This window comes from Mastomys coucha, unplaced genomic scaffold (genome assembly GCF_008632895.1).
Source record: "Mastomys coucha isolate ucsf_1 unplaced genomic scaffold, UCSF_Mcou_1 pScaffold13, whole genome shotgun sequence".
NCBI classification, from domain to species: Eukaryota; Metazoa; Chordata; class Mammalia; order Rodentia; family Muridae; genus Mastomys; species Mastomys coucha.
This window is the reverse complement of record NW_022196895.1, coordinates 37,940,872-37,957,739: the sequence shown is the minus strand read 5'-3', so window position 1 is coordinate 37,957,739 and position 16,868 is coordinate 37,940,872. Positions and strand designations below refer to the sequence as shown.

The 16,868-nt window shown below is 41.6% G+C and overlaps 1 protein-coding gene across 1 annotated transcript in view; it reads left to right on the top strand.

Moving 5' to 3' along the window:
• Nucleotides 1-16,868, top strand: part of Prelid2 (PRELI domain containing 2) — a 77,550-nt gene that overhangs the window by 30,523 nt on the left and 30,159 nt on the right. The window contains exon 5 of the mRNA XM_031365566.1: nt 9,831-9,936. Within this exon, the coding sequence (XP_031221426.1) occupies nt 9,831-9,936 (106 nt within the window). The remainder of the gene's footprint in view (nt 1-9,830; nt 9,937-16,868) is intronic.

The window sequence follows — 16,868 nt, the reverse complement described above, 5'->3', positions numbered from 1 at the left end:
AGCAGGAAGAACAAGAAAGAGGTGAGAGGGAGGATGCCTAAATTTGTAGGCTTTTTCTATGAGCTTGATCTAAATGCAGGCACTGCTGTTAGATCTGAAGAAGAGTTCATGGGCTGGGGCTGATTCTAAGCGATGGAGAATTTGTCGTCTTGCATAAGGCCCTGAAAACTTAGCACTGGGAAAAAAAAATAAGGAAGACAAGGTCCCCATACTACCTATATTGGCTAGAAGCATGTCTTGTTGAGTCCAGTGTTTCTCAGAATATTTTTTTCTGTGTCTGAGTACATGTATGTATACACACATGTATGTACAAGCATATATGAAGATGCATGTGTATATACACACAGGGACATAGGCACAGGAGATTTGGGTCCTTTCTCCTTTTTGTAAGATATAAACAGGTAAGGAGTATTGAGAAAATATTTTCTGAACCAAGGAGTCGGCTTGCAAAGATTTTTAGCTAGTTCATTTAACAAATGTGGTTGCACTCATTGAGTGTAAGAATTGCCCTGCAAATGGGGCCTAAGGAATTGTCTACAGACATCAGTGGTGGCAGCAAAGTTCACTGGCACTCCAATAGCTGTTAGTCTGTGTCAGTTGCTCTGCAGGGAAGTCTCTTTCCTTGGGATAACATCTGACTCCGAAGCCCGAGGTTCCTTTCAGTGTGGCATCTACCTACCTTCTCACTTTTACTTAGAATAACCATGCAGTTCCTTAGACTCCAACAGGATTGATGAAGCCTGTGCCATGAATGGGCATTTTTAGATAATGTGTGCGAGTGCCAATTAATTCTTTTGGTTTTTGTTTTTTGTTTTTTTTCTTTTTTGTCACCTTGACACAAGGTAGAGTCATCTAAGAGGGAACCATAGTTGAGAAGATGCCTCCATCAGACTGTACTGTAAGCAAGGATACGAAGCATCTTCTTGAGTGATGGTTGATGTTGGACTGCCTGACCTGGGTGCTATAAGACAGAAAGCTGAGCAAGACCGTTATCAGCATTATTCCTTCTTGGTCTCTGCTTCAAGTTCCCGCCACCAGGTTGAGTTCCTGTTCTGACTTCCTCAGTGATGAACTGTGATGTGGAAGTATAAAGCCAAACACACCTTTTCCTCCCCAAGTTGCTTTTTGGTAATGGTTTTTATTACAGCAGTAGAAGGCAAGCCATGGGTGTGGCTCCTCAGGTATTGTCTGAGGATCCAGAATTGCTCCTGGGCCCTATGCCTTTTCTGTCTTAGAAAGCTTTGCCTCCATTGGCTGAGGCTGACACTTGCCCCTTTTTGTTTCTTGTTAAAACAGTGAGATCCTGCAAGAGTCTCTAGTTCTCAGTATGGTTTGGGAAAGCAAAACCAAGTGGTGACTTAAGAGGTCTTGAAGTGAAGGGTGAGCTGCACAGTTAGCAGGTGCCTTAAACTGAAAGTGTTTCTTGATATCACCAGCGTTTTAAAAAAGAATGTTTTGTTTTTATAAAACCAATATTCAAGGCCATCGTTTTTGAGTGGTATGTATGTATATGTTGTATGTATGTGATGTGTATGTGTATGTGCATGCGTATGTGCATATGTATGTGTATGTATGTATGGAGGCCAGAGGAAGACATTGGGTGTCTTGGTTAATTTCATTGAGATAGGATCTCTCACTGAACCAGGAGCTAGGCTGGCAGCCATCAAGTCTCCCTGACCCTCTGTGTCCACTTGCCATAGCCTGTGGGGTTACAGGCAAAGACACTGTAGCTGTCTTTGACACACTAGAAGAGGGCATCAGATCCCAATACAGATGGTTGTGAGCCACCATGTAGTTGTGGGGAATTGAACTCAGGACGTTTGGAAGAGTAGTCACTGCTCTTAACCATTGAGCCATCTCTCCAGCCTCCAGTTTTTTAAATGTGGGAATTAGCCAGGAGTCACTCTTATCCACTGAGTCCTTTCCATAGCTCTGAGGTAATTTTATGTGTGTGTGATTATATGCAATATGCAATGTAGAGCGTATAGTAACTGTGAAGTCAGTGGTTTCAACAAATGAATTAGGTCAGGTCAACGATAACCCAAGTCTCTAGTGGGGATGCATGCATTCAGCTTTTGTGTAGCTAAGGAATCTCAATTTCTTTTTTGTTCCTGGAAGGTAGTTTTGCTGAGTTCTTGGCTTATTTATTTATTTTTTTCCTGTTGGTGTGCTGAATATATTAACCCAATTCTCTTTGGCCTGCAAAGTTTCTGATGGGGGAAAAAAATAAAACCCACTGCCAGCCTCCCAGAAGCCCCCTATATTCGACAGGTTTCTTTTCTCTTGCTGCTTTTAGTGTTCTCCCTGTGGCCTTTCATACTGGATAACACGGCTGATGTCAATTTCTTCAGACACCTCCTAGTTGGAGTTTGTTGAGATTTTGAATTTTTATTCATATTCTCTCTCTCTCTGTCTGTCTCTGTCTCTCTGTCTCTGTCTCTCTGTCTCTCTGTCTCTCTGTCTCTGTCTCTCTGTCTCTGTCTCTGTCTCTCTCTCTCTCTCTCTCTCTCTCTCTCTCTCTCTCTCTCTCTCTCTCTCTCTCTCCCTTTCTCCAGGGTTTCTCTGTGTAGCCCTGGCTGTTCTTGAACTCACTCTGTAGACCAGGCTGGCCTTGAACTCAGAAATCCACCTGCCTCTGCCCCCCAAGTGCTGGGATTAAAGGTGTGCGCCACCACCACCCGGCACATATTTTCTCTTTTAAAATCTGGTGGTTTGGGGCCGGTATTGCTTATAATCTCTCTTTCCCATTTTCAATGATTTCTCCTTTAAGACTCCACACGTGTGTAACAAACATAAGTGTAACCCGGGCCCACCCGACAACATTCGTGTGTCATCAAAGGCCTCAGCAGGTCTCTTCATTTTTATGTCTTCTACAGCCTGCTTTCAAGTCCCTTGCTACTGTTGCTTTCTCTCCTTTAAGTCGTTTATCTCTGTTGATATTCTCATCTTGTTCACACTTTCATGAATTCATTTAGTTCTTTGATTTTTTTTTTTTTTTTTTTTTTTTTTTTTTTTTTTTTTTTTTTTTTTTTTTTTTTTTTGCCTAATCGAACATCTTAAAAATAATTATTTCAAGTTCATTGTCAGGTAATTCATGTACCTGTTTCTTTAGGGTGAGTTTCTGGACATTTATTTGGTTCTGCTACTGGGCCGTTTTCTCATGGTGTGTGTGTGTGTGTGTGTGTGTGTGTGTGTGTGTGTGTGTGCCCATTTAAGTCCTGTGAATTTTTTTTTAGAGAGATTTGGATCTATGAAACAATAACCACCTCTCCCGTTTATCATGGGCTGGCTTTTTACAAAGGAGCCTCACGAATCAGTCAAGCCAGAGAGTGTGCAGGCCTCTCAAAGCTGAGTATCTCCTCTTGGCCTTTATGTGATTTCACAGATGCAGAAGAAGGCTCTGTTACTAGGAGCCAGCTTTCTCTTGTTTCTGCCTGTTATCTGTTTAGGGTACTGCAGGCTCTTTAAGGCTGTATCTACCTGCAGTGTCAGCCTTTTTCCTCAGTGACCATTAGGCCTCTAAGTACACTACTTCCTTCCTCCCCCTTGAGTCATGTCCCCAGGCAATGCTTGCTGAAGCCTGTGTTGAAAGAACATTTCTTCTCTCCTTTTGCTTTTGTGGGAGAAACAGGCTCTTGTTTTCTCCCCCTTTCTGCTCTCCTGCGCTGGTTGGGAGGGAGCTGTCCGTGGTTGGAGGCTAATTTGGATGGATTAAGGACTATGTAGGGCAATAGTGAGGTTCAGGGTTGAGTGTGTCTCTGTAAGAACTTCTCCAGTCTGGATTAAGCTAAACTGGGGAAAATCTGCACTAGAAATGGGTGGCACTAACTCCTGCACTGAGTTCCTGACTGGAGGAAAAAAGGGAAGAGAAGAAGCCAGCCAAGTATCTTGTTTTTTTTTTTTTTTTTCCTCTTGGTTTGTGAATTCACTGAGATGTAGACAAGTAGCTTCCCAAGGACATGGACCAGAGCTGGCTAGGCAGCCAGACTTTCCCCACCACGATGAACCAGGACCTGACACACCTCTCTCCTCCCAGCCCAGCATGGTGATGTGTGTAACAGCTAGGGACAGGATGGTCAGGATGTCAAGGCCAATCCCTGGCATGCAGACTTTAAGGGCAGCCTGGATTACATGACACCCGGACACCTGGTATCATCACAAGTGACTCCGTCAATAAACATTATAACCCTCTCCTGCCTTCATTTGCTTGCCTCAGGCATTTTATCACAGGTTCATTTTTTTTTTTTTTTTTTTTTTTTTTTTTTTTTTTTTTTGGTAGAAAAGTTGCTCTTACAGTAAGTGACAGCAGCGCACTTTTCCCTTGCTTTGGCATGACTGTTCTGCCCTCACTTGGGTGTACTCCACCTCCTAATTAGTTTAAGGAGGTCTCACAAAGGTAATTTTGTTTGTATATTTTTGTTAAATCATTGTTTTTGTGGGAGGACAAGAACTGGAGGCTTCCTGTTCCTCCATCTTATATCATTCCCAAGTATAATCCAGATCTCTGTTTTATGAGATGGGGATAATGAATATTACTAGAACTTTGGTGATTAAGGTGATAGAAGTGCTAACATATCTGCTCCCTGTCACTTCTGCACTAGGGATGCAATACCTATTGCAGACTTCTGGCTTTGCAGCCTTTTCTTGTCTGTCTCTCTTTAGCAACGGTTGCTAGCATTTAGCAAAGGCTTAGCACACGTCCTTCATTCTTCATATTCCTGTTATATGCATAAACTCTTTTGTTATCACAGTTGTAAATAGGCAATGCTGGCATCCCATTTACATATGAGAAAATTGGTTATAGGAAGGAGATATTTTATTCAGGGTCAGGAAGCCTAAACTGGTCTCAAGATTCAATTTAAGAGGCATTTCGCTTTTAACTACATTTATTGTCGGGGAGAAAGTTTAAGTTAGTTACAGAATGAAAGGGGCTCTTGGTCCTGATTGCCATGAAAATAAATGTATGGGATGTTATGTACACTGAGCTATAGTCGCCTCAACTGCAAACTGAGTGATAGTTTCAGCCGGGTGTGCTGGTTCCCTGCTTCAGTTCCAGCATGTAGCAGGCAGAGGCAGGTGGGTCTCTTGAACTCTCTCGAGTTCAAGGCCAGCCTGGTCTACAGAGTTCCAGGACTGCCAGAGGTATGTAGTGAGAGTCTGTCTTGAGAAATACAGTACCCTCTCTCTAAAGAGTGATCATTTTTTAAAACTATTTTTATTTTGATTTTTGAATTTCAATGCACTTTAATAATATCTATATCCTTCCCAAGTCCTTGAGTCCCTCCTTCCCTTTCAATTTCATATTCTCTTCATCTATAATTATAAATGCCCCTCCCCCTCTCTCTTTCTCTCTTGAGTCCAGTTATTGTTGCCCATATGTTCATGGGTGTATGGCTGACCACTTAGGCATGGCCAAACTATTGGGGGCTTCTCAGAAACTGTGGATTGCCTCTAGTTGGTAACTGAGGGTGACCCTTGTGAGCCCTTGTGACACACGGATGTGTGTCACATCCGTGCTGGCATGCTGACCAGTGTGGTCTTGCGCAGGTTTTGTGCAGGCAGCCTTACCTGTTGAGGGTCCATGTCTGCTCCGTTTACAGAAGGGAACTCCACAGGTACTTGGTCTCTGCACTTCGGTCAGTTGAGGTTCTTTGCAAACAGCATCCATCTGCTGCTAAAAAGCAGCTTCTTCGTTGAAAGATGAGAACGGCCCCAATCTATGGGCGTGAGAATTAAGTGTTTGGAAAGCAACTGAAAACTATCTGTTGAGCAAACATCATTGTGGTAGCCTCCTGACTCTTTGGGTTTTGCATGGTGAAACAAATATTCTTTTTTTTTTTTTTTTTGATATCTTCTTTATTTACACGTAAATTTCTCCTTTCCCAGTTTCCCCTCCAACAAACAAACAAACAAACAAAAACAACAAGAACAAACCCCTGTTGCCTCCCCCCTCCCCATGCCTGCCACCCTACCCTCTCCCATTTATTGGCCCTGGCATTCCCCTACACTGGGGCACAGAACCTTCACAGGACCGAGGTCCTCTCCTCCTATTGATGATCAAATTTGCAATCCTCTACTATACACATGCTGCCAGAACAATCAGACCCACCATGTGCAGTCCTTGGTTGGTGGTTGAGACCCTTGGAGCTCTGAGGGTACTAGTTAGTTCATATTGAAACAAATATTCTTGACTGCTTCCTTCCAGTCTGTCTGGGCTGGCCGGTGCCCTGAGCAGACCTTGGGCACAAATTCCACAGCCAGTCCCACAATACCTAAAGGATGCTCCACTCCCAGGTGCTCTAACACACTCAAGATCAGAGGTGAGGAGGACACAACATCTGTCCCAACACTGGGAGTAATTGGGACCAACAGGACCCAGGCACACAGGAACTCTGCCAGCTCTGTGGCACTGGTTCCTTCTGGTCTGTCTGGGCTGGTGCCCTGAGCAGACCTTAGGCACAAAATCTGCAGCCAGTCCCACAACACTCAAAGGAAGCTCAACTGAAAAGGCGCTCTAACAAGCTCAGGATCACAGGATCCCAAAATCACAGGATCACAGAGACAGCTTGACTCTGAGGAGTTCTGACACAAACTAGATCACAGGAAGGATTTACCAGGCTCCAGTAAGATTTACCAAGGGCAAGTAGCACTAGATATAATCAGATGGCAGGGGGCAAGTGTAAGAAAATAAACAACACAAACCAAGGTTACTTGGCATCATCAGAACTCAATTCTCCCACCATAGCAAGTCCTGGACACACTATCACACTGGAAAAGCAAGATTCAGATATAAAATCACTTATCATGATGATGATATAGGACTTTAAGAAAGACGTAAATAACTCCCTCAAACAAATACAAGAGAACACAGGTAAACAGGCTTCTAGTGAAGCCCTTAAAGAGGAAACACAAAAATCCCTTAAAGAACTACAGGAAAACACAATCAAACAGGTGAAGCAAATGAACAAAACCATCCAAGATCTAAAAATGGAAATAGAAACAATAAAGAAATCAGAAAAATAGACAACCCTGGAGATAAGAAAACCTAGGAAAGAAATCAGGAGTTATAGATGAAAGCATCACCAACAGAATACAAGAGATAGAAGAGAGAATCTCAGGGGCAGAAAACACCATAGAAAACATTGACACAACAGTCAAAGAAAATGCAAAATGCAAAAAGCTCCTAACCTGAGCTGGGCGGTAGTGGCGCACACCTTTAATCCCAGCACTTGGGAGACAGAGGCAGGCGGATTTCTGAGTTCGAGGGCAGCCTGGTCTACAGAGTGAGTTCCAGGACAGCCAGGGCTATACAGAGAAAACCTGTCTGGAAAAACCAAAAAAAAAAAAAAAAAAAAAAAAAAAAAAAAAAAAAAGCTCCCAAAACATTCAGGAAATCCAGGACACAATGAGAAGACCAAAGGATAATAGGTATAGAAGAGAGTGAAGACTCTCAAGGTAATGGGCTAGTAAATATCTTCAACAAAATTATAGAAGAAAACTTCCCTAACCTAAAGAAAGAGATGCCCATGAGCATACAAGAAGCCTACAGAACTCCAAATAGACTGGACCAGAAAAGAAATTCCTCCCATCATATAATAATCAAAACACTAAATGCATTAAACAAACAAAAAAAAATGTAAAAGCAGTAAAATGTCAAATAACATATAAAGGCAGACCTATCAGAATTATACCAGACTTCTCACCAGAGACTATGAAAGCTAGAAGATCCTGGGCAGATGTCATACAGACCCTATAAGAACACAAATGCCAGCCCAGGCTATTATACCCAGCAAAACTCTCAATTACCATAGATGAAAAAAGCAACATATTCCATGGCAAAATGAAATTTATACAATATCTTTCCACAAATCCAGCCCTACAAAGGATAATAAACGGAAAACACCAACATAAAGAGCAAAACTACACCTTAGAAGCAAGAAAGTAATCTTTCAACAAACCCACACAAACCTGATTCCACCTCTTACAACAAAAACAATAGGAAGTAACAATTACTTTTTCTTAATATTTTAATATGAAAATTAATATTATCAACATATCCTAATTGATTGAAATCCAAAAATATGAGGAATTAGAAATTTGTTAACTGTCATCCAATGGTCTCTCTAATTTGGTAAGTGGAGAAATATGTTCAATATTGTACAATCTATATACTCTTTCTGCTTGTTTGTTCATGATAGTGTCTTGCTGTGTACCACATAATGGTCTTGAAAACATGCTTCTCCTATCTCAGCCTCTCTATTGGTAGTATTGTTTATTTCATGTTTTTACACCATACTATGGTTTTCAGAACAGCTTACATATTTCAAAAGTATTTATACAGCCAAAAGAAATGTAGACAATTAACTTGGGAGGTGGCTTATAAGAGAACAACAAAGAGTGAGACTAAATGCTTTGCTTGATGTTTGTAACTAATGTATCAAGTTTGAAGAAGAGGACTTTATAAGTTGCTCTTTCTCTGAGATGAATGCTTTTCAAAATCATCACAGCCAATGAACCAGATTCTTCCCCTCACCTAATGTCTGTGCCACTCTCCAAGCAGAACCATTGTTCATTGAAACAGTTGGTGAATGACTTCACTAATAGACCATCTTAAAACACACACCATTTCAGATAGACCATCTTAATACACATACCATTTCTTAAATGAATGTAACCTGTTCTCTGTAGCCTGAGAATGAAGACAATACCCCAGTCAAATAGCTTTGACCATAGCAGGAAATCTGTATCCAAAAATCGTGCCTACAAATCCTTGGCACAGCAGAACTGTCAACTCTCAGCTTAGCTGCTAAGCAGGTAAAATCCTTTGGTGATATGAGGGGCCTTGAAGTACAGTCTTATTACAATGAACTCCAATGTCTAAAATCTGTTCTTATTTTGGGCTTGTACTACAGTAAGAGCCAAGATTTTAAACTCTACTAAAAACAAAACAAACAAACAAATAAACAAACAAAAAGACTTTATCTATGTTCATTTAAAAAAAACTAGTAATGCTGTATTATTTTAAAATATACAGCAAATATGTTTGGCGTTATTTAAAATATATATTGAGAAAAACGTATGTATTTTCATTATTGCTGCAGACAAGCATCTACATAAGACAGCTTAATTGATTGTTTTATATCAAACAACTTTTATACTACTCACTTTTATTGTTACAATATTTTATAAATTTTAAAGAATATGACAAAATAAAAAAAGGTATTGCAGGTATCGAAGGGGGGTCTCTGGGAAGAGTTGGGTACAAAAGGGAAAGAAGAATGTGATGTAATTCTATTTACTTAAAATATGTTTTTAAATGTTAACAAATTTAGATAAACAAATTATGTATCTTTTCTCACCATAATGCAATAATACTTAAATCAATTAATAAAAATAAACTCACTGTGAAAAGAAAACAAGGAAACCCAAATATTCTCTTATTCAAATGACTGCTGTTTATACAGAATAAACTGTATATAGTTAGATCAACCTCAAATAGAATATTTTATTGTAACAAGTAATTACTCAATTATTATGAATATTATTTTGTGTTAATTATAAATGGTAATTATGCTGCTGAAGGTGCCTATAATTGACATATCCAAATGCAAAGCAACATGAAAGATGAATTTTTCAACAATTACATGGAAAAACTGGATTGTGTTGTATTTACGCCAGTCACCGTTCCTTTGCCCTCTCCCACGCTAGTTGACTCTAATTAACTAGTCTCCCTCCTAGGCTCATAGCTTGCTTTATTTTACTTTATGCATATGCATATATTATACAGATGAAAATTCATGGAGCTGAATGTCTTTTTTTTTTTTTTTCAGGACAGAGTTCATTCAAACAGGCAGAATTTCAATCACAGGGGCGGGATTTCTCAACTGTATTCTGGAAACTTTTGCTAGTACGTTCTTAAGGCAAGGAGCCCAGAAGGTAAGCTTGTTTTAACTTTGAACTCACGTTCATTTAAAGAAAGCATGGAGGTTTCAGTTGGGTATTGACTAAGACAGAGTAGAAGTATGTTACGAACTGATATGATAATAATAGGGGAGTTGATGAATACACATATCCTCAGAATTTCTCTTAATGATTGTTATTTAAGTCAAGAGTTTTTACCCTTCTCCTTTGAGCCCAGGCTGAACCAATCTGAAAGGAGCGCTGCACAGGGCTGTTGAGCTTGGTAATGCGTTCTTCCTAATGTGGAGGGGGTTCTGTCCTGGATCCAGACTGGTTTAGCCTAGGTTGGAAGGGAGTAGCTGAAATCCTACAAGGTCTGATGTCACTTTTACTCACTGAAAAATTATTGTGCTTGTTTTCTGATGGACTACAATGTGTGCATTTGTTAAAAAAAAAAAAAAAAGAAAAAGAAAAAGAAGGAAAAAAAAAGAAAAAGAAGGAGGAAAGGAAAAATAACACCCCTGTCCTCCTATCTGCAAAACTGCTACCTCAAAATAATGCCCCTGGCGAGAAAATTAATTTTATCACTGTGTTGCTGACTGAGTTGACTCCTTGTTCATCTATTAAATCCCATATTAGAAAAGCCATAATAATAATTAAGTATAATTGTTTTGCACATAAGTCTATTCATCAAAAAGAAGGGATCCCTTTTGGGAGAGATAATATTTAAAATTTGAGTTGAAGCTTCTTATTATTAAATTGGCTGCACATCGATATCTGTACAGAAAAAAAATCCTTTCTGGTAGTTTGTATGAAAACAGATAGGAGACTGTTTGCATCCTGGGGGAGGGACTTCAGCTGCTGCACCTGAGGTAAATCTATGTTGTCCCATTCACCCCAGTGACTTTGTATTTTACCTGTCTTCAGTCTGAGCCTGCTAATACTTGTTAATCATATCTTGATCCCCATTTTATTGGTGAAAGATGATTAAATAAGGATGTCCCATACAGTCCTTCCATCTCACCTGTCTTCTTTCTTCTTATGGGAGAATACCTGCATTGTGCTAGGAACTGTGTAAAATGTGGGTAAGTGGATTTATTCTGTCACAGGAATAGTACAATTTAGGCTCTAGACTCACATCCCATGTTTCATTGGCAAATGTTCACTCCCATCCGAAGCCCCAGGCAGAAGTGGTAAGGGCCTTACCATCTCAAGACAATCAACTTCACATGGAACAACACAACAACACAAGTCCTGGGGCTTGTATATGTTAGGATTCGTTGGTTGTCAGTGGCATAGCACACTTTGGGTTGGTCATTGGAACGGTACAAGGGTCCTGAAACTGGCTGATGGCTTCAGGAAGAGCTGCCATGAGGCGGGAGCTTCTGAATATCTTTGTAGGATTCGTTCTCTAACCCAGTCTGTCCCTGACTGTAGAGATGATTGTGTGCCTCTGGTTCTTTTTCTTGCAGCCTTGTTCTCTCTGTTTAGTGGGTTGTGACACTGTCCAGGTGTTATGTCAAATAGAGTTCTAGTCAATGAGAAGACTGCCTGCATCTATCTATCTATCTGTCTGTCTGTCTGTCTGTCTGTCTGTCTGTCTGTCTGTCTATCTATCTATCTTTCTATCATCTATCCATCATCTATCTATATGCATCTATTTCTGTTTCTCTGTATCTATCATCTATGTCTATGTATCTATCATCTTTGTTCATTCATTCATTTGTTTCTTTTTGTTTCTGTCAGCAAAATGACTATCCATTTATTTCTTCTTTTTCTAATGTCTCTGGAAAAAGAGGGCCTTGTTTGTAAGCAGACCAAACAGGACTAGGAGATTAAGTGAGAGCTATAAAACATGACCTTCTCTGCTGTGACCATGGGGATCAGGGCTGAGGTCTCTTCTCAGAGAAAATATTCCCTAAGCATTTTTGTTTCTAGCATGTTCTCATGGTAGACTCTGTACCCTAATGGGAGGGGGGAGTGAGAGCATTCCGTTCCTACCTCCCTTTCTCTCTCTCTCTCCTCACCCTCCACCTCCCACCCCACCCCTGTGTGCTATGTGTGCCAGAAGAGGATGTTAGATGTCTTTCTTTGTCTCTCTTTGAACCTGAAGCTAGCCTGGTGGTCAGTAAGACCCAGCCATCCTCCTGTCTTCCACCCACCTATTGAGTTTGGGTTACAGGTGTGTGTAAGTGAGTGTGTGTGTATGTGTGTGTGTGTGTGTCCAGCTTTTTGTGTGGGTGCTGGTATCTGAACCCAGATCCTCAAGCTTGTACAGAGAATGTTGTTACCCACTGAACCATCTCTTCGGCCACAGCTTTATTAATCTTGATCCTGATTCCTCCATAACCTGTGATACCTTGGATAGCGCCTGGGACGTGCTTGTGCAAATGAATAGACCAAATGGAAATGGAATGCACAGCAAGGTGCCTTGCTAGCTTCTCATGAATATTCACTGGAACACAACCAACAATACCAAGTGACTCTAATGTTTTTACCCCAGGAACCCTTTATGTTTTGTTGTGTTTGGAAGTAAGAGAATATATATATATCTAACCCCGCTAGCTTCTCTAACTTTGTCTTCTGAAGAGGCTAAGTTTAATTAGCTTTTCTGTTTTAGAAGGCATCCATGCTTAAGTGTCTCTTATCTCTTGCCCACGTGCTGATGTTTCTAGGGCCAGCCCACCTTCCTGCTAAACCTCCGAGCTTTACCTGCATAACTGCCTTCTGCCCACGTGCCTGTGCCAGGGTCTTAGGTGACTGTACTTTCCCTTTTGAACTTTGTCCTTGACGCTGCTTAGCAGAGGTAACAGCAGGAGCTGATAGTTATTTTTTCCCACTAGAAGCAAAACTAGACACTCAAACTTTCTATGTCTGTAAGTTAACGTCGGGCTGTCGATGTGGGGCTCGAGGCCGAGGTCACTTGTGTTTCTAAGCCTCTCGGGACTTATTCAATTTCATTTTTTTTTCCTCCTTTCCCTTCGATATCTAGTGCAGTTTGTAACTTGGGGTCCTTTCTGGCCCACACGCTGGATTTCACACACCAGTCAGAAGCTGCTCTCCTCTTGGGTTAGATGGAGTGATTGTCAGAGTTATTGATTTCCTTAGACTGCCAAGCTCCAGGTTTGCCTCTGCAGTGGGAGCGCTTGCACATAGGTGGCGGCGGTGCACCCTCCCATTGCTTTGGGACCCAGCTGAAGTCCCTTTGCCCAAGTTTGTTTATCGGCCAAAGAGGGATTTTTTTATGTATTCCTAGAGACGCAAGTGCAAAATGTGAGGGGTTTTAAGTCGGAACACAGAGGTCACACGTAAACACGCGGTCTCTTTGTTTTTAAGGGTGAAAAGCATCCAATCGCATGCTTCTCTGTCATGCTCTCTTCTTATTACACGTCCCTCTCCCAACGCATGTGAACACGGATGGTGCACAGTACTAGATTTGAAACCTTTTTCAACCCCATAGGCATCTTCGGTGACCATCGTACGTTGGGCATTGGGTAGAGTGCTGGAGACACATTGAAGTGAGATACGTTTACAGGATGGAGACTGTGCCTTGTGCAGTTTTAGTTTGGGGGCTTGCCGCTGAGGGTGAAAAGCATGGCAGACAGTGACTAAACAGCTGCTGGTGTCAGGTGTGGGTGGCACCCAGCCTGGTGTCAGCGCTCAGTACTCTTGAGTCTGAGAAGGGTATTAATGAGGCGGCTCGTGGGTGTGAAAGCTGTAGATGACAAGCCCCGTGCCTATTGTACATTGCCTTATCCACTTCTCTGAGCAATCAGTGGCATAGGAGTAGAGGTTCTCCTTTTATTTGCATAGGGAAACCAAGATCCCAAGTGACAGAATGGTTTTTTCAAGGTTACAAAATTAGATAGGGCAACTGGAATGTGATCTGAAGCTTGTCTGACTCCAGAGTGTGATCCTGGTTTCTAACTCTGGTCCCATCTATGATCTCTGCACTTACCACTTAAACTGTGTGTGTGTGTGTGTGTGGGGTGGTTGTGGTTCAGGCCTGAAGTATGTGTTTAGAATAGTCAACAAGGGCTTAGGTACATAGTGAGGAAGAAAGGATGCAGGAAGAGGGAGCCTGGTTATGATGGAGGAACTCAGACAGGGCAGGAGAATGGGGTGCTGCTGGTCACTCTTATAGTGTTAGACGCAGGAATCCTTTGTTTAGTTAGTAAAGAGCCTGCCTGCCACCAACAGCATGAAGGTCTAATGTCAACCTCCTAGATCTCCTGTTAAAAACCTGGTCGTCTAATCCCAGTGCTGAGGAGGCAAAGAAAGGTAAATCCCTGAGACTCACTGGCCACGCAACCTAAGTCTACCCAGGAAGCTCCAGGCCAGTGGGAGACTTTGTCTCAAAACACAAGGTAGGCAGCTCTTGGGGAACAACATTGGGAGTTCATCTCTTACGTCACATGTACATACATCTTCACACACACTTGCACAAACATCACACCACCCGTACACATACACACACACACAAACAGGTGCACAGACACATACAGACAGATAGAAACATATAAACACATACAGACAGAAACACAGATGCGCAGACATATACAAATAGACATACACACAGATAGACAAGAACACACATACAGAAACACCCACACAGAAGACACACAGCATACATAGACAAACACAGACATGAAGATAGACACACACACACAGGAGTAGACAGACAGACAAACAGATATACACACAGAAGCACAGACAGACACATAAACACACACACACACATACACACAGGATCTTTGAACTTTTTGCTTAAATTTATCCATGTGTGATTTTCTTCTCTTTAAAGGGTTTTAGGTTGTTAGTTGCCCATATATAGAAATGCTATCATTTGTGTCTTAATTTTGTATCCTAAAACTTTACTGAATTTATTATTATTATTCTCACATCTTTTGGGGGCAAATCTTTTAAGGATCCTTATGTGGTAAGATGATGCCATTAACAAACATGCACATTTCTTTCCTTCTTTTCCTACTTGAATTGCCGCTATTGCCTGCTCTTGCCTAACCTTAGTAGTATGTTAGTACTGTCTAGGCTTTAGTAGCATGTTGAATACAGGTGGTGAGGATAGTCCATTTTTCTTTCCTCACACAGCTTTATGCATAACACCTATAAATGTTCCACTACTGTGTATCTTTCTCTAGCCTGTGCTGAAGGGAGTCCATAAACCCTAAGATCTCCATCAGTGAGCACTGGAGAGTGTGTCTTATGGCATGTTCCTCAATTTGGGAGGCATCACATAGATGTATAATAGAATCTGAGCACAGCCCCTTGGCACACAGAGTCAGAGAGATAGTAGGCACATGTTGCTTTATTCTGTAAAGTTGGAGTAATTTGTTCGCCGGCAATAAATAACCAATAGAGTGTGTTTGAAAAAGAAATCATCAGAAAAAAGATCATATTCATTCTGCAGACCAGGCTGGCCTCGAACTCACAGAAATTTGCCCCCCTCTGCCTGATGAGTGCTGGGATTAAATATATGCGCCATCACACACAGCTTAGCCAGGGCATTCCAAATAAATGTCCTTTTGGACCACATGTATTAGACTGAATTTTCTTTGACAGGAGGGAATTGTATTATCCATTGTAAAAATGGAATTTTAAAAGATCCAAACTAATGACCACGCACCCAAAACTGACATGGCCAGAATTTTTAGATATGACATGTCCAAGTCAGACCTTGAAAGTCATTTTCAAGTGGTTTGACTTGCCCACAATTGTTTCTGTAACTAATATTTCACACGCTGTTACATGCCATCTCTGCTTCGGCCTTCTTCTGATCAGCGTGATAAGAATACCCATGGTACAAATAACGAGGCCTTCTACGAGAGTGGCTGAAATAACAAATTATTTTATCACACATTGAAAAATATATCTCACCAACTTAAAGAAAGAGCACGTCTGTGTGATTGTATAATGAGAACTCTGCATTCCGAGGCATTTGTAGCTGCTGTCCCTAACCACAGAGACAAACTGGCTAAAAAAAGAACACTCTTATGACAAGATTGTTATCACTGTATTATCTTCCAAGCCTCCGTGGAGAAGTGAAAAGTGAATTCCGGCCCCAAAAGAAACCAAGTGGGAGCAGCTCACCCTAAAGCTATGATGTAGATTTGCCATTTTGGAAGTGGGGGCGGGGCAGGGGTGTGTGGCTGGTGGTAACTCCTCTTGACTCTGCAGAGGTGGAAGCAAAGCTTCCCAGGATCTTGTTCATTGTGGTGTAAAATGCCCCTTTTCAGTGGGGTGGTGTTAACAAGGGGAAAGAGTTGGCTTTGGAAGCTAAGATGTCTTGTCTGAATGGAAATGAGAGGCGTAACAGAGCGTGCACACAGATTCTCAGGTTGTAGTGTCACAGTCTCATAATAAGTAGGGCAGTTACAAGGAAGCAGAGTCGAGCAGTCTTCTGAAGCGGTGGTCCGGTGTAGGACTATCTGATCCTGAATGGTTTCAATTGACATAGAGCCTCCATGATCAGGCAAGGATGGGAAAATCTCTAGAATTTTGAGCTGATCCCTGCATCTCAAGTCCCATTCAGGGCATTGAGGAGAGTCTATCTCTCGTGCGCACTATGGCAGTTACGAAGGCACCAATTTCACCAGTGCCAACTCAGTTAACATTCCTTGGGCTCATATTCTTTCAAGGATAACGATAATAGAAATTTCTAAAGTGAGGTTGCTGATTAGAACAGTCACTATGACCACTGGAGAGTGGAGCCCCATGAGGGTACTGGGTGTGCCTGACACATGACAGGACATGATGTATACAGGCCATGTTATTACAGTGTGCATACACAAGTGCTTTGGAGTAAATCATGGACACTGCAACAGTGAGGTTCAACTGAACCCCTGAACTGAAGAGTGTGCTTGCTTCTCAAAGGCTGTTTAGAATGAAGTGGAATTCTGGGCAGGTGCTCTGTGTAGCGACTGAATGTGAAGCTTTATAGAAAGGTTTGT